This window comes from Cherax quadricarinatus, chromosome 54 (genome assembly GCF_038502225.1).
Source record: "Cherax quadricarinatus isolate ZL_2023a chromosome 54, ASM3850222v1, whole genome shotgun sequence".
Lineage (NCBI taxonomy): Eukaryota > Metazoa > Arthropoda > Malacostraca > Decapoda > Parastacidae > Cherax > Cherax quadricarinatus.
In genome coordinates this window covers 25,730,918-25,755,305 of record NC_091345.1, presented here as the reverse complement: position 1 = coordinate 25,755,305, position 24,388 = coordinate 25,730,918, and the positions used below count along the sequence as shown (strand labels likewise).

The window sequence follows — 24,388 nt, the reverse complement described above, 5'->3', positions numbered from 1 at the left end:
TCTGCTCTCAGAAGTATTCGCACAGAGGCAGCCATGATGCTTCAACCAAACAAGCTTAGCTTTGGAGTCTCTCAAGGAAGTGAAGCAGCGGTTTATCCATCAAGGGCGTATATCAACAATCTGCCTGAGGGCAATGCAGTGGTAAAATTAGATTTCAAGAATGCTTTTATTCTCTTGAAAAGAGACGTGGTATTAGCAGGGGTGCAAGAACATTTCCCTGGTCTCTTCCCCTTTGTTTCAGCTGGATATAGCAAGGAATCAATGCTCCTGTTTGGAGAGGATGAAATCACATCATCAGACGGTGTCCAGCAAGGGGATCCTCTTGCTCCATTTCTAACGGAAATCAGAGTCAGACTGACCAGTAAGCTAAATATCTGGTTCCTGGATGATGGCACAATAGCAGGTACAAAAGAGTGCCTTCTAGACGATCTTACACAGGTGAAGACACGGGGACAGGAAATGGGTTTCATCCTGAATCCATTAAAATGTGAAATCATCTCAGTCAATCAACAAGTGATAAATGCAGTGAGCTCAGAAATACCAGGAGCATCAGTCATTAACCCCACAAATAGTACCTTGCTTCGAGCACCTCTGGAAAGCGATGCCATTGACACAATTCTCAGGAAGAAACTGGAGGAGTTGAGGAGAATGGAGCAACGAATAGGCAATCTTGACACCCACGATGCCTTGTACCTTCTCACAAAATGCTTAAGTCTGCCCAGGTTGACATATTTCCTAAGATGTGCACCATCATATTATAACCCTATACTGCTTGAATATGACAACATCCTAAGGCAGATTTTTACTAATGTACTTAACCTTACTCTAAAAGATAGGCAGTGGGACCAAGCTGCACTTCCAGTCATATTAAGAACCATTGGTGTCCGTAAGTCATCATAGATTGCGCTACCTGCTTTTCTGTCTTCATGCTTTGCATCCAGAGGGCTTGTAGCAGCGATTCTCCCTGAACATCTTAGGGTCAAGATTGGAGTCCAGGACGAAAAGTTCTGAATGATCTGGGATAATCTAACGGGCTCTGAAGCCAGACCTGCTTCCCTGAACAACTACAAACAGTCACACTGGGATGGCCCAATAGTGGAAAAACATAGCCTGAACCGCCTCCTGGCAGTGAGAGCTCATCATGCAGGGGACTTGGTGATGGCTGTTTCCAACTACAGCCTTGGCACACGCCTCGACCCATAGACCATCCGCATTGGTGTTGCCCTTCGACTTGCCGCCCCTATTTGTGGCACTGAAGCAGCAGACCGATTCGGGTACCATGGTTTTGTGTGCCGTACATCCGAGGGAAAGATTGCAAGACTTGAGGAGATTAATAACAATATCAAGAGGTGCCTCACAACAGCCGGATGCGCAACAGTATGGAAGCCACCCCAACTATGCAGATCTGATGGTAGCCAAAAGCGACCAGATGGTATCACCCTTCAAGCCTGAAGAGACGACAAGCAGGTGGTGTTGGACTACACATGTGCATCTACCTTGGCTGATACCTATCTCCAATACACCAGGGAGGAAGGAGGGGCAGCTGCCAGCTTCAGGGAGTCCTAGAAGTCTAGAAAATGCGGAAAACTTGCCCTTCATTATATGCTCGTTCCCATAGCCTCTGAGACCCTTGGCTCATGGGAAAAGAATGCATCTAAGTTCATTAAAGGAGCTAGGCAAGAGGCTGATCAATGTAACTAGGGATCCCCGGGCATCTAGTTTTCTGTTCCAGCTACTCAGTGCTGCTGTTCAGAAGGGTAATGCCTGCTGTATTTTGGGCACGCACCCCAGCTCTGAGGAACTGGATGTGATTTACACTTTATAATCAGTGACAAACATTTAACATTATGTATTAAACATGTATCTCTCACACCTTATGTACTGTATATGCCATCTTTATATCAATAATGTATCTCTTTAATCTTTTGTACTGTATTATGTAATAAAATATACCTATTGGTAAAAAAGAATAGAAAGATGGGGTGGTAGAAGAAGTGGTATATTCAAATGGCTTCAGGAAGAAATCCAAATATTCTTCCTTGAAGCCTTATTATCCACTTTTCCGAGGCTATGGGTCCCTCAATATATATATATATATATATATATATATATATATATATATATATATATATATATATATATATATATATATATATATATATATATATATATATATATATATATATATATATATATATATATATATATATATATATATATATATATATGTGTGTGTATATATATATATATATATATATATATATATATATATATATATATATATATATATATATATATATATATATATATATATATATATATATATATATATATATATATATATATATGTATATATATACGTGATGACAGCAGTTTGTTGGACTAAGTATTGGTAGATGAAAGACTGATCAGTAGCCTTCAGGATGTACATGTTTATGGATGGGCCACAGATGTATCAAATCACTTTTTAGTTGTAGCTACAGAGAGTAAAAGGTAGATGGGATACAAGGAAAATAGAGACAGCAAGTAAGAGAGAGGTGAAGGTTTATAAACTAAAGGAGGCAGTTAGGGAAGGATATAAACAACTATTGGAGGGTAGATGGGCTAGTGAGAGTGTAGGTAATGGGGTCGAAGATGTATGGGGCAGGTTTAAGAATGTAGAGTTAGAGTGTTCAGCAGAAGTTTGTGGTTACAGGAAAGTGGGTGCGGGAGGGAAGAAGAGCGATTAGTGGAATGATATAGAGTAATAGGGGAAAAAAGTTATCATATGAGAAGTTTATACAAAGTAGTAGAGATGCAAGGAGGGAGGAGTATATGGAAAGAAAAAGAGAGGTTAAGAGACTTTTGAAGCAATATAAAAAGAGAGCAAATGAGAGAGTGGGTGAGATGTTATCAACAAATTTTGTTGAAAATATAAAAAAAAATAGAGTGCTAGACTCTTTATCTTTTAATCACCCAACTCTTGTCAACACCCGAGCATTCAATTCTCTAACAACCCTATCTATAAATATATTAAACAACCATGGTGACATCACATGTCCCTGTTTAAGGCCTACTTTTACTGGACAATAATCTCCCTCTCTCCTACAAGCCTTAACCTGAGCCTCACTATCCTCGTAAAAATTCTTCACTGCTTTCAGTAGCCTTTTCCATATCCATAAATGTCACAAAAACTTCTTTACCTTTATCTGAATACTGTTCACCTACATGTTTCCCTGTGAACACTTGGTCCACACCCCCCTACCCATCTTTATGCCTTTCTGTTCCTCTACGATCCTGCTCTCCGTCTAACTCGTATTTCTTTCAACAATAACTCTTCCATACACTTTACCAGGTATACTCGACAGGTTTATTACACTGTAATTCTTACACTCTCTTTTGTCCCCTTTGCCCTTAAACAAAGGAACTATGCATGCTATCTGCCACTCCCTAGACACCTTACCCTCTTCCATACATTTACTAAATAAAAATACTAACTACTGCAAAACTATTCCTGCCTGCTTTTAACATTTCTGCCTTTATCCCACCACTCCCAGGTTATTTACCCACTTTCATTCTACCCACTGCCTCAAGCACTTTTCTATACTTACAACTGGCTCTTCCTCACTCCTACAAGATGTTATACCTCCCTCCCCAGTTCACGAAATCGCAGCTTCCTTATCTTCACCAACATTTAACAGTTCCTCAAAATATTCCCTCCATCTTTTTCTCTCTTAGTCTTCACCTCATAATTCCACTAATCGCTCTTCTTCCCTCTCGCACCCACTTTCCTGTAACCACAAACTTCTGCTGAACACTCCAATATTATTTTATCAAATAACCCTATACCTTTTCCACTTCATTGCCTATACTCACACTAGCCCATATTTCTTGCAATAGTTGTTTACATCTTACCCTAACCGCCTCCTCCTCTAATTCATAAACCTTCACTTCTGTCACACTTGTTGATGCATAAAATCAGTTACATATGTATTTTTTTGCAATACCAAATTTTTATTCTGTATATTCAACAGAAAAACACTGCTGCTCTGTAGGCTGGACTCCCCAGTTTGGTTTATTCGGCGCGACTTTTATATATCTTGAATAAGCTATTTGTTGATTAAAATTTTGTTATATACATATTATTACATATATAAACACATATAAACACTTGAACTCACTTATATTCACACTGTTTATTACGATTCAATCATTTTTCTCAAGTATATACATTAAATATTTGAATGTCATAAAAATATATACTATTTTCAGGTCTAGTTATAAGAGAGAATAAAACAAACAGTTATAGGAAAAAGCAGAAATTTGATTAGCAGAAGCCAGGAGAGCAAGGTTGATGTTCACAGCCACGTTAGCCAGAGTCCCCAGTGGCTGCCTACTGCTGGCTCCGTTGTCGTGGTGCATCGCTGCGGGGAACTCCTCTGTAGAGGAGACACATCAGCGTTAGTCATGTTGTCATAACCTATGGTTTAACATGGTAGTATTAAGCATGGTGGTATTATTTACCATGGGACATTTTAATGTCATGCATTTTGGCAGTGCTATAGTATGACAGTCGTAGTAGGCATGTTGACATGCCTAATACTCCTATGGGGCATAATTATGTTAGGCAAGGTGATAGTAACTATAATGAGATAGGGTAGTGCAAGGCATGGTGGAATTATTCATATTGGGGCATTATGATGTTGGGAATGGCAGTATTAGCCATCGTGAGACGTACGCAGGAAGATCAAAAAATTCTGAGCCTAACATATTAAGGAAATGGCAGTAAAACTGATATAAATTTATATTTCAAAATAGTCACATGAAAAACTTTACACTTTTTAAAACGTTCACAAAGTATTTCCCTGTAGCTCGAAAAGGGGTGGTTTACTATTGTTTCTTAAACTACTGTTTGTAGCAGACTTAAGGTCATTGTCATCCTGGTATCCTGCCCCACAGAAGTGGCCCTTCAGTTTCGGAAGCAGGTGGAAGTCGCTTGGGGCCAGGACCGGAGAATAGATGAGTCTCGCGAAGATGCCTTTGCATTTCGCAACGTAGTAGCAGAATCATCAACGTGAAGCAGCAGGGGGTATAGGAGTGGTGGACAACTTCCCTACCCGTTTTTCACGGACTGACTCACACAAACGCTTAAACATATCAGCGAAATATTCACCTGTAATGTGGACCTTGTAAGACAAAGTCAATTTGGATCAATCCTTCGGCATAATAGAAAATTGTGCGCAGGGTTTTGCTGGCATTGGGAAACTTCGAATTTGTTTGGTGTCCGAGAATTTGTATGTTTCCTTTGTTTTCACTGTTACTTGGATTCAAGGTCATAGTGATGAATCAGTTTTTCATCCCCGGTTACAAACCGCTGCTTAAATTTTTCCCAGTCCTTATTCATAAGCTCAAGGTTTAAAGAAAACCTGAATCATTTTCGTATCGGCTGTCAACATTCCCGGTACTCGACGAGCACAGACTTTGTTCAGAGTAAAATGTTTAAGGAGATTGGATTTAACTAAACCATAACTAATTTCCAGAGTGTCTACCATGTGAAGCAATTTGTATAAATAATCTGGAAAACCGACAAATTGATAATTGAGACACTTGGGCAACATTTCGTAATCTTCATTCCGGAAACGTTTTGCCACCCAGAGGCTTCTTCAGTCCAGTACAGTGGAAAATGAGGAGTTTGAGGTAATCAGTCCTTCTGCCTTCGGTAGATGTATTCAATTCATCAATCTTGATAAAAGTACAGCATTTCTGCATAGAAGGGGGTTTACATTCTGCAAACAGATAAGGTGCAGCAGTGATAGGAGGAGTCATCAGTGGGAAAACCCCATTGATGCTAATAAGTCATGCCTAAAGTTTTAGCAAATTCTAAAGAATTCCCTGCTTCTTGATCTCAAGATGTTGCTGTATCTGACGTAGAGGAATGACTTATTTCCATTAGTGCGTTTTTCCACTAATGATTCTATTTACCATGGCTTCACTTTTTCTGTCTGCGGTATATAAGAGGATATGCTTTACTTTTATCAAGACTGATGGACTGAACACATCGATCCAAGGCTGAAGGACTGATTATCTCAAACTACTCCCCATTTTCCACTGTTCTTCTCTGTATTAGGCTGAAGAAGCCACTGGATAGAGAATAAAGATTCCCAAATGATGCCCAAGTGTCTTAATTATCATTTTCCTGATACAACGTCTCTATTCGATCTTCCATCACTATTCGGTGCGTGGCCCTCAATGGTTTTTCCTGATTTATTGAGGTCGAAGGCCTGCCACACAGTATCGTCTTTAACAGATTTCCTGCTACGACGGAATTCTAAAACCCAACTCTTGAGTTTAGAATATGGCGGAGACTGGTCTTGCTACACGATGATCATGCAAGAATGACTAACTTCAAGCCATCAAAAGTGTTAGGATTCCATTCAGTGACAGGCTCAAAGCATTTTGGTCTTCTCTCGTAGTCATGTAAAACTTTTAGCATTACCTTACATGGGACATAGTTTAGGAATGTTCACATTAGATATTACTGAATAAGGTAGTGTTAGGCATGTTAGTGAAAGCAATTGTGGACCATGATAGTGTAAGTCATGACTGCGTTAATATGAGTCGTTAATGGAACAATAGTACAAGCCATAGTTTCATAAGATATCGTGAAACACACTGTAAAAGAACCTTTTGAAAATGGGAGTTCAGCCTAGTCTTCTTTCAACACACCGGCCATATCCCACCGAGGTGGGGTGGCCCAAAAGGAAAAACGAAAGTTTCTCCTTTTGCATTTAGTAATATATACAGGAGAAGAGGTTATAGCCCCTTGCTCCCGGCATTTTAGTCGCCTCTTACAACACGCATGATTTACGGAGGAAGAATTCTGTTCCACTTTTCCATGGAGATAAGAGGAAATAAACAAGAATAAGAACTAGAAAGAAAATGGAAGAAAACCCAGAGGGGTGTGTATATATGTGCTTGTACATGTATGTGCAGTGTGACCTAAGTGTAAGTAGATGTAGCAAAACGTACCTGAAATCTTGCAGGTTCATGAGACAGAAAAAAGGACACCAGCAATCCAACCATCATGTGAAACAATTACAGGCTTTCGTTTTACACTCACTTGGCAGGACGGTAGTACCTCCCTGGGCGGTTGCTGTTTACCAACCTATTACCTAGATACATACATATATATATATATATATATATATATATATATATATATATATATATATATATATATATATATATATATATATATATATGTATATGTATCTAATTTTTAATTATTAAGGGTAATAATGAATTCAAATTTAAAATTTACAGAAAACCTACAAATAACTGTTCCTATGTCCACTATTATTCTTCGTATCAAGATAGAGTCAAACTGTCTGTTTTCTCATCAATGTTTTTGAGAGCTTTACGAATTTGTAGTCCTGAGTTCATAGATGAGGAAATATCCAAAATTTATGAAATAGGTAATGATTTAAAATACCCAAGAAATGTAATTGATAAATCTTTTAAAGTTGCTAGAAATACTTTTTACAATCCAAAAAGGGACAACCAGCCTTATTCAACTAAAAATATGTTGGTTCTCCCTTACCATGAAAACTTGGTTGATATGCCTTCTCTTCTTAAGACTTTTAATATTAAAGTTGTATTCAAAAATCTTGATACAGTAAAAAAAACTTTTGATAAAGAATTCCCCCCAAAATGCTGATGGATGTGTCTATAAGATTCCTTGTAAAATTTGCGATAAAGTTTATTACGGTCAAACTGGTAAAAATCTCGAACCAAGATTAAAACAACATAAATATAGCATTAGAACTGGACAAGATTCCAATGCTCTATTAATTCATGTAAGAGATTTTAACCATCCAATTAATTTTCAAAAAGTTGAGAAAGTAGTATCAAGCAAGTCCATGGTCGACAGGAATTTAATTGAATCTTGTTTCATAAAAAGCAGTTTTGACAATAATATGAATATTTCCTTTGGTTTATATAAATTAGATCCATTAATAATTAATAGAATTTGGGAAGAATTTAATAATACACTGGACAAATAATAATTTTAAAAAATTTCTTGGGTAGAATAGTTTGTTGGTGGTTGCGCAAAGGACCTGTCCAGTTGGGCCAGCGCGCGTCAGGTGTTTAACTGTTGTGGGATCTGATAGTGAGGTGTTGGCCAGACCCCCTTATATACCTTCCTTGGATGCTTTACTTTCATAGTTCCTTGATAATGTGAGTAGTCACGAAAGCGCTTGGAATTTCTCTATTCTTTCTGAGTGGTTGTTTTGTATATTCTGAAATCACCTGTTTGCTGTGATCTTATTGTATATACTATATATGCGCTGGCAAGACGTGTGGCGGGCTAGCTGCGGGATTTTCAATTATAAGTCCGGATCAACGAGGCTGACCAGGTTAAGACTCAACAGGACCTATTGTGAATACTCTGGGAAGATTCCAGTGAAGCGAGAAGACATTTCAAAGCACCGTTTCAAGGTAAATTGTGGAAATGTTGTGCAGTTTGTGAATGTTGGTGAGTGGTGGTGGTGGTAGTGAGGAAGACGGCCAGTGGAGGTGTGGGGGAGTACAAGGCCTACACTGTTTATGAGTACCGGCCAAGATTATCGTACATACAAACCTCGAAAAGCTCTTATAAAAACATCTATATCCAGCACCATGCACCATGCTTCCAGTTAACGTGGAAATGATTGTGTCGATGCATGGACTTTTTAAAGGCTTATGTTATGGAAAAACAATGTGAAATTAATGTTAACGAGGGAGTGACCAGTCAGTGCATCCACCCCCACGTCACGGGGGTGGGTGGAAGAGGTGGGATGTGTAACTAGATGGTGAGTGACCACATTGGTTCAGCAGTGCCCATACCAACATTGTTCATAGTGTACATAGGAAACAAATAAAGTTATGTGTATTGTAAGACAGTGTGAACAATATATAGTGTGCAAGTCCATGTGTATTGTACTCCCCGGGATAACCCCACTCAACCTGCGCCTCCCCCACCTAATTCCCAAGGGAAGTTTTCCCCTTCCCCTCCCGGCCCCTCAAACTCCACCAGGCCACCACGGTCAAGTTCACTACCTTCCACGCACCATACCCACCCAGCATGTCATATTCCACTCCTATTGTCTAGTCTAGCAGATGGATGCCAACCAGGAGGAAGCAAGCAGCCAGGGAAATGGCACGGCTGGCAATACTAGGAGAGGCAAGTGTCGGTCATGCTTACAGCTTCGTTGTCTCAACTCTAATGGTTTCCTCCGCAAACACGGTAGTTGCCCTGGTTCAGGATGTCCTCCTGTGGAAAGTGATGATCCAGAGCCACCTCAGGCACCTGAACCCACTCCAACAGATTTTATCTCATCAGACAATCTCTTGGAAGCAATCAAAGCAACAGGTACGAGGACACTCACACATATTCCCAAAGCAGCCCGTCCACACGCAGCTGGGAAACTTACAGACCTCCTGAAAAAAGTAAACGATGGTTCCACTATCTTAAATGCTCCACCAACCATCAAGGCATGGCACAACTTGCTACTTTTTGGCAATGTCTGCTTAGCTGTGCCGGAAAGAAGGGGAAAGAGGCTAGCCTCAATGATAATTAAATCCTTAAGAGATTTTCCTAGAGTTGATAACCTCATTCACCTTCCCCGTCAACACAAAAAAGGGAGAGGCAGAACCCCCACTCACTCTACTGACAGTGAAAAAGTCAGAGTCCAGGTGAGCAAGAAAATTGAAGAGGGCAACACAGTGGGGGCAATCAGAATTATTACCAGTGAAGATACAGTTGCTCCCAGGGATGCTGACACGGCTGAAGCACTTAGAGGAAAGCACCCTGCCAGGGAAACCAGTGGCACCAACAGTTCCAACACCTCTGTCCCCACTATGGAACCATTGATTGTGGAAGACTCAGACATTTACAAAGCAATAATGTCGTTCCCATCTGGCTCTGCTGGGGGTTACACTGGAATAAGGCCACAGCATTTAAAGGAAATGGTTAATCCAGTTATTGGGGAAATTGCAGAGACACTGCTTTCAGAGATCACAAGGTTCGTCAACAATTCCTTGGCTGGTCTGATTCCTGATGAAATTAGACCTTTCTTTTTTGGTGCAACACTTTGTGCACTTAAAAAGAAGGATGGAGGAATTCGGCCAATTGCAGTAGGCAACACGTTACGCCGCCTCGTATCCAAAGCTGCTGTCCGAAGTATTCGTGCACAGGCAGCCATGATGCTTCAACCAAACCAGCTTGGCTTTGGGGTCTCTCAAGGAAGTGAAGCAGCGGTTCATGCAACAAGGGCATATATCAACAACCTGCCTGAGGACAATGCAGTGGTAAAATTAGATTTCAAGAATGCGTTCAATCTCCTGAAAAGAGACGTGGTATTAGCAGCAGTACAAGAACATTTCCCTGGTCTCTTCCCTTTTGTTTCAGCTGGGTATAGCAAGGAATCAATGCTTCTCTTTGGAGAGCATGAAATCACATCATCAGAGGGTGTCCAACAAGGAGATCCTCTTGCACCATTTCTCTTCTGTATTGCAGTTAGGGAAATCACAGTCAGACTGACCAGCGAGCTAAACATCTGGTTCCTAGATGATGGCACACTAGCAGGTACAAAGGAGTCCCTCCTACATGACCTTACACAGGTAATGACACGGGGACAGGAAATGGGTCTCATCCTGAATCCATCCAAATGTGAAATCATCTCAGTCAGTCAACAAGTGATAAATGCAGTGAGATCAAAACTACCAGGAGCAGCAGTCATTGCCCCCACAAATAGTGTCTTGCTAGGAGCACCTCTGGGAAGCAATGCCATTGACACAATTCTCAGGAAGAAATTGGAAGAGTTAAGGAGAATGGAACAACGAATAGGCAATCTGGACACCCACGATGCCTTGTACCTTCTCACAAAGTGCTTGAGTCTGCCCAGGTTGACATATTTCCTAAGATGTGCACCTTCATATGATAACCCTATACTGCACGAATATGACAGTATTCTGAGGCAGATTTTTACGAAAGTACTTAACCTTACTCTAGAAGACGGGCAGTGGAACCAAGCTACACTTCCAGTCAGACTAGGAGGCATTGGTGTCCGCAAGTCATCACAGATTGCGTTACCTGCTTTTCTGTCCTCGTGTATTGCATCCAGAGAGCTTGTAGCAGCGATTCTCCCTGAACATCTTAGGAACAAGATTGGAGCCCAGGACCAAAATTCATTGACGGAGCAATGATCTGGGATAATCTAACGGGCTCAGAAACCAGACCTGCTCCCCCCAACAACTACAAACAATCGCACTGGGATGGTCCAATAGTGGAAAATATAGCCTCAACGATGCTTCAGAGTGTGTCAGGGAAGGATAGAGCCCGCCTGCTGGCAGTGAGAGCCCCTCATGCTGGGGACTTTCTGTTGGCTGTTCCCAACTCCAGCCTTGGCACACGCCTCGACCCACAGACCATCCGCATCGGTGTTGCCCTTCGACTTGCCGCCCCTATTCTCGCCGAACACAGGTGTATTTGTGGCAGTGAAGCAGCAGACCGATTCGGGTACCATGGTCTTGTGTGCCGTAAATCCGAGGGAAAGATTGCAAGACATGAGGAGGTTAATAACATTATCAAGAGGAGCCTCACAACAGCTGGATGCCCAGCAGTAAGGGAGCCACCCCAACTATGCAGATCTGATGGCAGCCAGAAGCGTCCAGATGGTATCACCCTTCAAGCCTGGACAGATGGGAAGCAGGTGGTGTGGGACTATACATGTGCATCTACCTTGGCTGATACCTATCTCCAATACACCAGGGAGGAAGGAGGGGCAGCTGCCAGCTTTAGGGAGTCCCAAAAGTCTAGAAAATATGGAGAACTTGCCCATCATTATATGTTTGTTCCCATAGGCTCAGAGACCCTTGGCTCATGGGGAAAGAGTGCATCTAATTTCCTTAAGGAGCTGGGAAAAAGACTCATCAGGGTAACTAGGGATCCCAGGGCAGCTAGTTTTCTGTTCCAGCGGCTCAGCGCGGCTGTTCAAAGGGGTAATGCATGCTGCATTTTGGGCACACGCCCCAGCTCTGAGGAGCTGGATGAGATTTTCGCCTTATAATCGGTGATACACACGTAACAACATGTATATATATATATATATATATATATATATATATATATATATATATATATATATATATATATATATATATATATATATATATATATATATATATATGCCACCTTTATATCAACAATGTATCTCTTAAATCTTCTGTGCCATATTATGTAATAAAATATTCCTATTGGTAAAAAAAAATAGTTTAAAAGATGGGGTGGTAGGGGAAGTGGAATATTCAAATGGCTTCAGGAAGAAATCCAAATATTCTTCCTTGAAGCCTTTTTATCCACTTCTCCGAGGCTATGGGTCCCACAATTTACACCAGAGGTGGACCCCATCCTATATATATATATATATATATATATATATATATATATATATATATATATATATATATATATATATATATATATATATATATATATATATATATATATATATATATATATATATATATATATATATATATATATATATATATATATATATATATATATATATATATATATATATATATATATATATATATATATATATATATATATATATATATATATATATATATATATATATATATATATATATATATATACATTTATATATATATATGGTATTTAATCAATAACAGCACTGAGACTAGCCGAGGATTCGAACCCATGAGGCGGGCCAAAACGACATGAGTTCGAGTCCTCGGCTAGTTGCAGTGTTGGTATTGATATATATATATATATATATATATATATATATATATATATATATATATATATATATATATATATATATATATATATATATATGTATATCTATATATATATATATATATAGATATATATATATATATATATGCAAAACAACCACTCTGAAAAAATAGAGAAATTCCAAGCGCTTTCGTGACTACTCACATTATCAAGGAACTATGAAAGTAAAGCATACAAGGAAGCTATATAAGGGGTCAGGCCAGCACCTCACTATCAGATCCCACAACGGTTAAACACCTGACGCGCGCCGACCCAACTTGGATAGGTCCTTTGCACAACTCACCCCACAAACTATTCTACCCAAGAAAATTTAAAAATTATTTGTCCAGTGTATTATTAAATTCTTCCCAAATTCTATTAATTATAAATGGATCTAATTTATATAAACCAAAGGAAATATTCATATTATTGTCAAAACTGCTTTTTATGAAACAAGATTCAATTATATTCCTGTCGACCATGGACTTGCTTGATACTACTTTCTCAACTTTTTGAAAATCAATTGGATGGTTAAAATCTCTTACATGAATAAATAGAGCATTGGAATCTTGTCCAGTTCTAATGCTATATTTATGTTGTTTTAATCTTAGTTCGAGATTTTTACCAGTTTGATCGTAATAAACTTTATCGCAAATTTTACAAGGAATCTTATAGACACATCCATCAGCATTTTGGGGGGAATTCTTTATCAAAAGTTTTTTTACTGTATCAAGATTTTTGAATACAACTTTAATATTAAAAGTCTTAAGAAGAGAAGGCATATCAACCAAGTTTTCATGGTAAGGGAGAACCAACATATTTTTAGTTGAATAAGGCTGGTTGTCCCTTTTTGGATTGTAAAAAGTATTTCTAGCAACTTTAAAAGATTTATCAATTACATTTCTTGGGTATTTTAAATCATTACCTATTTCATAAATTTTGGATATTTCCTCATCTATGAACTCAGGACTACAAATTCGTAAAGCTCTCAGAAACATTGATGAAAAAACAGACAGTTTGACTCTATCTTGATGCGAGGAATAATAGTGGACATAGGAACAGTTATTTGTAGGTTTTCTGCAAATTTTAAATTTGAATTCATTATTACCCTTAATAATTAAAACATCTAGAAAAGGCAATGAGTTATTTTCTTCAAACTCAACAGTAAAGTTTATAGAATGGGCTAAGCTATTTAATTTTCCAAGGAAATGGTGTATATCTACATTTTTGGGCATAAGACACAAAATATCATCAACATATCTTAACCATTTAGCTCTGTTAGGGAGGATTGTGTTAAGTAACCTTGTTTCAAAAAATTCTATGTATAGGTTACTAAGAACAGGTGAAAGAGGATTTCCCATTGCCATACCAAACTTCTGAGTGTAAAATTTATCATTAAATACAAATTTTGCATCAACAATGCAAAGTTTAATAAGTTTAATGATAGTAGGAACTTGCAATGGTAAATCAGAGTTAACGAGTTCTTCAGATAAGAAACTTAATAAATCATCAACAGGAACTTTCGTAAACAAGGAAGTAGCATGAAAACTAACCATGTTAAAATCATTTAAGTCTGTCAAGGAGCTTAATTTATCAACCAAGTCTATGTTGTTTTTAACATTAAAGTTAGAAATTTTGCCAACAATAGTGCTCAAAATATCAACAAGCCATTTGGATAATTTATATGAAACTGACCCTATGGAGCTAATAATTGGTCTGACTGGATTCCCTGGTTTGTGTGTTTTTATTAGTCCATACATGTAAGGCAAAGATGGATTAGTGGAAGTAAATTGTTTGACTAATTCATCTTTGCCTTTCAGTAGAAGAGCAAACTACAAAGAAAATTAGACATTTTAATTGAAAATAGTGATTGGACAAAGCATGCTAATAACAATTTTGTAATTAACTTATCAGATGAAATTTTAGACAAACATACAACTGCTGCTCTAGGTTTTGGCCTAAGTTTTGCAACTTCAAAAAAACTTAATAATGTTGAAATTGCAAAAGCCTTTTGTAACTTTGAAAAATTTTCTGATTTATCCTCTGATGAAATTAATATTAGTAAAGGAATGGTATATAGCTCTATGTTAAAACCAAACATTCCCAATTGCCCTCAAAGATTCTTTAAGTCTTATGATACACTTAATAACAATAAAAATTTGCGCCTTACTAAAGCAGACAAAATAAATGCAATAGTAATTATGAAAGAAAATGATTACCAAGAAAAAATGAATAATCTCTTAGATGATACTGAAACCTATTCTAAACTTAGGAAAAATCCCCTAGAAACCGTTAACAGCAATTTCAATAAAACAATAAAACTTCTACTGAAAGGCAAAGATGAATTAGTCAAACAATTTACTTCCACTAATCCATCTTTGCCTTACATGTATGGACTAATAAAAACACACAAACCAGGGAATCCAGTCAGACCAATTATTAGCTCCATAGGGTCAGTTTCATATAAATTATCCAAATGGCTTGTTGATATTTTGAGCCCTATTGTTGGCAAAATTTCTAACTTTAATGTTAAAAACAACATAGACTTGGTTTATAAATTAAGCTCCTTGACTGACTTAAATGATTTTAACATGGTTAGTTTTGATGTTACTTCCTTGTTTACGAAAGTTCCTGTTGATGATTTATTAAGTTTCTTATCTGAAGAACTCGTTAACTATGATTTACCATTGCCAGTTCCTACTATCATTAAACTTATTAAACTTTGCATTGTTGATGGAAAATTTGTATTTAATGATAAATTTTACACTCAGAAGTTTGGTATGGCAATGGGAAATCCTCTTTCACCTCTTCTTAGTAACCTAAACATGGAATTTTTTGAAACAAGGTTACTTAACACAATCCTCCCTAACAGAGCTAAATGGTTAAGATATGTTGATGATATTTTGTGTCTTATGCCCAAAAATGTAGATATACACCATTTCCTTGGAAAATTAAATAGCTTAGCCCATTCTATAAATTTTACTGTTGAGTTTGAAGAAAATAACTCATTGCCTTTTCTAGATGTTTTAATTATTAAGAGTAATAATGAATTCAAATTTAAAATTTACAGAAAACCTACAAATAACTGTTCCTATGTCCACTATTATTCCTCGCATCAAGATAGAGTCAAACTGTCTGTTTTCTCATCAATGTTTCTGAGAGCTTTACGAATTTGTAGTCCTGAGTTCATAGATGAGGAAATATCCAAAATTTATGAAATAGGTAATGATTTAAAATACCCAAGAAATGTAATTGATAAATCTTTTAAAGTTGCTAGAAATACTTTTTACAATCCAAAAAGGGACAACCAGCCTTATTCAACTAAAAATATGTTGGTTCTCCCTTACCATGAAAACTTGGTTGATATGCCTTCTCTTCTTAAGACTTTTAATATTAAAGTTGTATTCAAAAATCTTGATACAGTAAAAAAACTTTTGATAAAGAATTCCCCCCAAAATGCTGATGGATGTGTCTATAAGATTCCTTGTAAAATTTGCGATAAAGTTTATTACGGTCAAACTGGTAAAAATCTCGAACTAAGATTAAAACAACATAAATATAGCATTAGAACTGGACAAGATTCCAATGCTCTATTTATTCATGTAAGAGATTTTAACCATCCAATTGATTTTCAAAAAGTTGAGAAAGTAGTATCAAGCAAGTCCATGGTCGACAGGAATATAATTGAATCTTGTTTCATAAAAAGCAGTTTTGACAATAATATGAATATTTCCTTTGGTTTATATAAATTAGATCCATTTATAATTAATAGAATTTGGGAAGAATTTAATAATACACTGGACAAATAATTTTTAAATTTTCTTGGGTAGAACAGTTTGTGGGGTGAGTTGTGCAAAGGACCTATCCAAGTTGGGTCGGCGCGCGTCAGGTGTTTAACCGTTGTGGGATCTGATAGTGAGGTGCTGGCCTGACCCCTTATATAGCTTCCTTGTATGCTTTACTTTCATAGTTCCTTGATAATGTGAGTAGTCACGAAAGCGCTTGGAATTTCTCTATTTTTTCAGAGTGGTTGTTTTGCATATTCCGAAATCACCTGTTTACTTTGATCTTATTGCATATATATATATATATATATATATATATATATATATATATATATATATATATATATATATTTATATATATATATATATATATATATATAACATATTTCCTAAGATGTGCACCTTCATATGATAACCCTATACTGCACGAATATGACAGTATCATGAGGCAGATTTTTACGAAAGTACTAAACCTTACTCTAGAAGATGGGACGTGGGACCAAGCTACGCTTCCAGTCAGACTAGGAGGCATTGGTGTCCGTAAGTCATCACAGATTACACTACCTGCTTTCCTGTCCTCATGCGTTGCATCCAGTGGACTTGTAGCAGCGATTCTCCCTGAACATCTTAGGGACAAAAATGGAGTCCATGACCAAAAGTTCGTTGACGGTGCCATGATCTGGGATAATCTAATGGGCTCTGAAACTAGACCTGCTCCCACAGACAACTACAACAGTCACATTGGGATGGCCCAATAGTTGAGAACATAGCCTGAACAATGCTTCAGAGTGTGTCCAGGAAAAATGGAGCCCACCTTATGGCAGTGAGAGCTCCTCATGCAAGGGACTTTCTGTTGGCTGTTCCCAACTCCAGCCTTGGCACACGCCTCGATCCACAGACCATCCGCATTGGTGTTTCCCGTCGACTTGCCGCCCCTATTCTCGCCGAACACAGATGTATTTGTGGCAGTGAAGCAGCAGACCGATTGGGGTACCATGGTCTTGTGTGCCGTACGTCCGAGGGAAAGATTGAGAGACATGAAGAGGTTAATAACATTATTAAGAGAAGCCTCACAACAGCCGGATACCCAGCGATAAGAGAGCCACTCCAACTATGCAGATCTGATGGCAGCCAAAAGCGTCCAGATGGTATCATCCTTCAAGCCTCGACAGGCGGCAAGCAGGTGGTGTGGGACTAAATATGTGCATCTCTCTTGGCTGATACTTATCTACAATACACCAGGGAGGAAGGAGGAGCAGCTGCCAGCTTCAGGGAATCCCAAAAGTCTAGAAAATATGAAGAACTTGCCCATCATTATATATATATATATATATATATATATATATATATATATATATATATATATATATATATATATATATATATATATATATATATACATATATATATATATATATATATATATATATATATATATATATATATATATATATATATATATATATATATATATATATATATATATATATATATATATATATATATATATATATATATGTATATATATATATATATATATATATATATATATATATATATATATATATATATATATATATATATATATATATATATATATATATATATATATATATATATGTAAATGCGCATGCAGTTTGTGGTGCTCCATATATTTTGTGTGTAAACCTAGAACCAACACGGTTTACATGGGCCAGTTTCGGCAAACATCATCGTGAGTATCCACCGGAGATTACAGAGTTGTGACAATCCTCTGCATTACACCGTTGCTTCTGTATCAGTGAAAGTGCACGCATGCTGGGATTTCAGGAGTAGTGGTGGTGGTGGTGTGGAGGAGGTTCTGTTTACCTCTGCGTCCGGCCGGGTTAGGGGAGGAAGTGGTCGCCCACGAGACCGTCATTGGATGCTGAACAGAAGAACACCTCGGTTAATAGTGAGAGCATGGTGATTAGTGTGCCAAATGGCGAGGGCTTTTTATAAATGGAATAATAAGTGTATTACAATTAGCAAAAGTTAGTCAGTGATGTGCATCTTTAGCGAACATACAGGGCCACTCCCTCCGCCCCCCCCATCCCTGTTCCCCATCCCTCATCCCAGCCTAGGCCCACTGACTTCCTGACCAAGGGTGTTGCCGTTTAATGCCCCACCAATTACTAGCTCTGCCGCTCGCTAATCCTCCACCCTCATCCTAGCGCTTCTTTTTGATTATAATAATAATAATAATAATCCACCCTCATCCCCCATGCATCCATGCTGTCCTTTACCCGTTACCCCACAACTGGCGCCCTCCCACCCCCACGATGTCAGCAATGTCACAAGAAGGAAATAAATGGTATAAAATACCGACACAATGGCAATATAAACACAAATGCAGTATAATGTGATCCTTTATTGACTACGTTTCGCCCACACAGTGGGCTTTTTCAAGTCACCCCAGGTAGTTCTGTTTGTGACTTGAAAAAGCCCACTGTGTGGGCGAAACGTAGTCAATAAAGGATCACATTATACTGCATTTGTGTTTATATTGCCAATGTCACAAGAAGTCCCAGGTTCCCAGGAATCTTCACGACAGAGCCAAAGCCGTCGCTCATGAGGCATCTGCCAGGTGTGCCACAGGGAATGTGCACTCAATCCCACAACTGGCAACATCTATGCACACAATGGATGTCTAGGCTCCAGGAGAACTCCAAATGAGAGCAGCCAACAGCCTCTCCCAGCAGACAGCACTGACAGCTACCGTGACTTCACCTCTACAGAGGACCTCAAATCTGCAATCAAATAAACATCCACCAGGAGTCTGACACACATCCCCAAAGCAGCTCGTCCTCAGGCCGCTAGCAAATTCACTGACCTTCTGAAGAAAGTCAACGATGCTCCTTCAAACAACAGATCCTGGCACAACCTGCTGCTTTTTGGCAATGCCTGTTTGGCTGTCCCACCAAGGAGGGACAAATCACTAGCAACACATGTTATAAGGGCAATAAATGCATTCCCGAGGGATGACAACCTCGTCTGTCTCCTCCCTAGAGCGATGAACACCTGCCGGGCAAATGCCAACAACAGGACACCTGACGCCTCAAAAATCAGAGCCCAAATTAGCAAAAAAAAAAAAAAAATAGAAGAGGGTAGTACTATTGGAGAACTGAGGCTTATAACCAGTGAGGATACCATCGCTCCTAAGGATGTCAGTACTGCGCAAGCTCTGAAGGGCAAACATCCACCCAGGGCTCCCAGTACCAACATTGACCTCCCTGACATTGCAGCAGGCGAAGAACATCTAACCTTACAAGATGCTGATGTGTATAAAGCTGCTATGTCATTTCCACAGGGCTCAGCAGGAGGTTTCACCGGTTTAAGGCCTCAACACATAAATCAAATACTCAGTCAGCACTTGGTGAAGTTTCAGAGAGGTTGCTGTCTGAACTCACCAAATTTTCCAACCTGTGCCTGGCTGGCAGTGTCCCAGAGGCCATCAGATCCCTTTTCTTTGGTGTCTCATTGTATGCCCTCCAGAAAAAGGATGGAGGAATCAGGCCCAGTGCAGTGGGCAACACCCTTCGGCGTCTAGTCGCCAAGGTTTCAGTAAGAAAGGTGAGTCAAGAATCTGCTGCAATGCTGAAACCAACTCAGCTCGGTTTTGGTGTTCAACAAGGCTGTGAAGCAGTTGCCCATGCAGCACGAGTATATATCAACATGTCCGATGAAAAAGCTTTGATCAAATTGGACTTTGCCAATGCTTCAACTCAGTCAGAAGGGATGCTGCTCTCCATGCAGTTTATAGAAACTTCCCTTCCCTCTATCTCTTCATAGACTCGTGTTATAGTGTGACTTCCAATCTATTGTCTGGGGACCATGAAACTGACTCATGTGAGGGTGTGCAACAGTGAGACCCTCTTGCCCCCTTTCTATTCTGTTTGGTCATCAAGGAAGTCACAGAAGCACTCTCGAGTGAGCTCAATATCTGGTTCTTGGATGATGGTACCCTAGCTGGCACAACAGAATCTCTCCTAGAGGACATTAGAAAAATTAAAGACATGGGAGAAAGCCTGGACCTATCTTTAAACCCCATCATGTGAAATAGTTTCTACCAATCGACAGATGATCCAGAATATTTGTGCTGTTTTACCAGGAGCACGAGCCATTGATCCAGCCAATAGCACTCTTCTTGGTGCTCTTCTTGGGTCCAATGCCATCGATCTGATCCTAGAAAAAAAAGTCTCAGACCTCCGGACGATGGAAGGCAGGATGAAAGACATTGATACACATGATGTCTTCTACCTACTCACCAGGTGCCTGTCAATCCCAAAACTTACTTTCTGAGATGCTCCCCAGCCTTCAGCAGTCCGAAACTCAAGGAATATGACACTCTCCTTAAGACCATGCTAGAGAGTGTATTGAATCTTTCCCTTGAAGATGGACAGTGGTTGCAAGCCTCACTTCTGGTCAGGCTTGGGGGGCTGGGAGTACGCAGATCCTCCCAGATTCCTCTACCAGCTTTCCTATCCTCTTCCATAGCATCAAACGAGTTAATAAGACAAATTCTTCCTGATAACCTCAGTGACTCAGCAGGAATACAGAACCCTAACTATGCCAGTGCCATAAGTGAATGGGAGACTCTTGCTGCTCCAGCACCAAACCCTAGTGCAGCACTGGCTCACGAAGAGTCAAGCTGGGATGGCCCAATCGCTGAAAAGGTGCTTGCCAAGATGCTCAGAGCTGTAACATCAGACAGGGAGACCGCTCGTCTTCAGGCTGTGAGTGCACATCACTCCAGGGACTGCCTCCAAACAGTTCCTATATCAGCAATGGGAATGGGCCTCGACCCTAAGACCCTCCGTATTGCAGTGGTTCTGTGTCTTGTTGCCCCAGTTCACACGGAATATACGTGTATGGAGGAAGTGAATGTGTTCAGATATTTGCGAGTGGACTACCCCAGTTCACACGGAATATACGTGTATGGAGGAAGTGAATGTGTTCAGATATTTGCGAGTGGACTAGACAGTAGATGGGTCTATGAAAGACGAGGAGTCTCTGGAGACAAAAAATGTTATCCACGAAAGCAAAGAATTAAGACATCACTCAGGAAGATGATTGTGATCTCCAGTATCTTCCAATAAATGTGCAACACTTGAAATCACTCCTGTTGATTCTACGTGACATGACGACATCTTCGATTCATGAAGATCTTGGTTCAAGGATTCCTGGCATTCTTCGAGGTAATCTGTCCACGATGTTAAGGATATCTGCTATAGTTATGCAGTCCCGTGGTCTAGAGAGTAACAAAAGCATCCTTTTTGGGCTTGTGATTCATTATAAATTTACATGTTTTAATACAGAAAATCTGGTAACTCCGATGGAGCGATTTCAACTGTTAAACCATTGTTAAAAGATATTGGAAATCACAGTCATCTTCCTGGTTGGTGTCTGGCATCATAGTTCCAACGTCTTGGAAGACTGTACCGCGCTCGAAGATTGCCAAAAAGATATATACTCATTGAAAGTGTAAATGTTCAGAGCTTAAATCAAGTTGTCAAAGTTTGAAGAGACTAGACTGCTGATTATCAATTTTTTATTTGCAAAATTTTACTTAAGTTTTGATTCTGAGCATTTGATCCGCACTTTGTCTCTGAGTTTGACCTCAACTTTATGAAAAAAAAAAAATTCTGGCTTATGAGATCGTAACTCTCGCAGAAGCCACTATGAAGAAATTTAAACGACGAGCTGGTTCTCTTTTTTGACGACTCGGAGCATAGTTAAGATAAGAAGGGGATGGTGGAAAGGATGAAGGAAGACATTGATAAATGTCTCTAAAGTGGTCGACTTAAACACAATCAAGTAGAGCACCATTTCCATTATTTTATTTTGTGTAGCAGATAAGATAAGATGACTTCTTCGGCATCTTTGGCTTCATTCAGGGCTTCCTAGCGAGGAATGAAGGTGAAGATTGAGACACTTATGCAGCATATGGGAATCTTTATTCAGGAAACGTTTCGCCACACAGTGGCTTCATCAGCCCAATACAAAGAGGAAGGCGTAAGGAGAGGAGTAGTATGAGGTAATCAGTCCCTCGGCCTGGAGTTGATGTGTTCAGTCCATCAATCCCATATGCTGCATGTCTCAATCTTCAACTTGTCGGTTTTTCAAACCATTCATCACAACCGAGGAATGAAGGTGTTGAGCGACATAGCGAAAAGACTGATGCAGCACAGATAAAAGAAAATAATACTGAAACCATTGTAAAAAGTATATCCTTCATATTAGTGATCATTGTGCTTCTTTCCTTGATTCACAGAAGAGAACTATTTTCAATCAGTGGCTTATTTTGATTTTTTTATTATATATAAATATTCAGTTGTCATACAATAATTATAATGTTCACATTACTAATAGTCAATTTTCTCAGCTAGAGGAAATATGTATACAAGAGCCAGTTCTTTTCCCTAACGATTTGAACAAGTGTGGTTGGTAGCAGCCATTAAATTTATTTGGATTACAAAACAATTTTGCCTTAAATATTTCTTTGTAATATGAAACTCATGCGTATGGAGCTCTGTAGAAAAATCTACAATCTAAAAATAAAGATAACCCTAATCCATGTGTATTATTTTACAAGAGTTCTTGTATGTATAGGAATGATGACTGTGCAAGTATGTATACAACTAACCGTCAACAATGAATACGGTGGCGGAGGCTGGTTCTACAGAATCTGGATGGCAAGTATAGTTGCCGGCGTCGCTGGCTGCTACCTTCACCACAGACAGCTTGGAGGAGAGCAGCTGACCAGCTTTCTCCGTGTGGACGCTTACACCGCCTCGTGGACCCGCTACGGAGAGTTTGGTAAGGTTGTGTAGCCAGTCCACCTGACCGTTATAGGGATGAGAGAAATAAAACTGCAGTTTTAAAAGTGTATTCGACTCAAGTGCTCACTCACAATAAGCACATGATTGTGCAAATACACTGACAAAAAACACACACTCACGCACAAACAGGTAGACAGAGAGACAGACACACACACACACAACCACAACTAGGTGAGTACACACAAGGGAACTATGAATCAACCCCTGAAACCACACTTAGGTGAGTACACACTCACGCATACACACACACACACACACACACACACACACACACACACACAAACACACACACACACGCACACACACACACACACACACACACACACACACACACACACACACACACACACACACACACACACACACACACACACACACACACACACACACACACACAAACACACACACTAGGAGCCATCGAGGGAACTGAAGAAACTGAAAGAACTAAGCTATTTGTGGAGGCCCTAACAGACAACAGCAGAGCCCAGGGAAAGCCGAGAAGGGAAATTGACAGGCCACTGGGCCCAAGGACAATAGATAGTGAAGAAACTGAAGAAAGGAAAGCTGCAATGGAGGAAACTAAATCGAATCAGTGGATACATAAGGATATGCAGTGGGTGAATGAAAGAGAGAGGTCAGTCTTTGTTCATGGGCTCTAGGACGTTGAAGGAAAACTTACGGAGCAAGAAAACAAGGGGAGAAAAATGCGATTGAAAGCATACTAAAAGCAACAGGAGAAGATGACATGACCCAGCTGGCAAATTTTCGAAGAATAGAGGGGTTTGCAAGAAGAACCCAGCCAGTGAAAGTGACTTTCAAGGCAGAATTGACTCAGAACAGGATCCTGCAGGAGAAAGCAAGACTAAGGGGCATGCCAGCATGCTGGAAGGTGTATCTCGACTACGACAGAACAC

General features: G+C 39.2%; 1 protein-coding gene across 1 annotated transcript in view; it reads right to left on the bottom strand.

Moving 5' to 3' along the window:
• Positions 1-3,930: 3,930 nt before the first annotated feature.
• The window catches only part of LOC128699067 (hemicentin-1-like), a 175,815-nt gene continuing 155,357 nt past the window's right edge, over positions 3,931-24,388 (bottom strand). Inside the window, exons 8-9 of the mRNA XM_070096530.1 lie at positions 23,279-23,474; positions 3,931-4,418 (exon numbers count right to left, since the gene is read on the bottom strand). Of these exons, the coding sequence (XP_069952631.1) occupies positions 4,258-4,418; positions 23,279-23,474 (357 nt within the window). The 3' untranslated portion in view covers positions 3,931-4,257. The remainder of the gene's footprint in view (positions 4,419-23,278; positions 23,475-24,388) is intronic.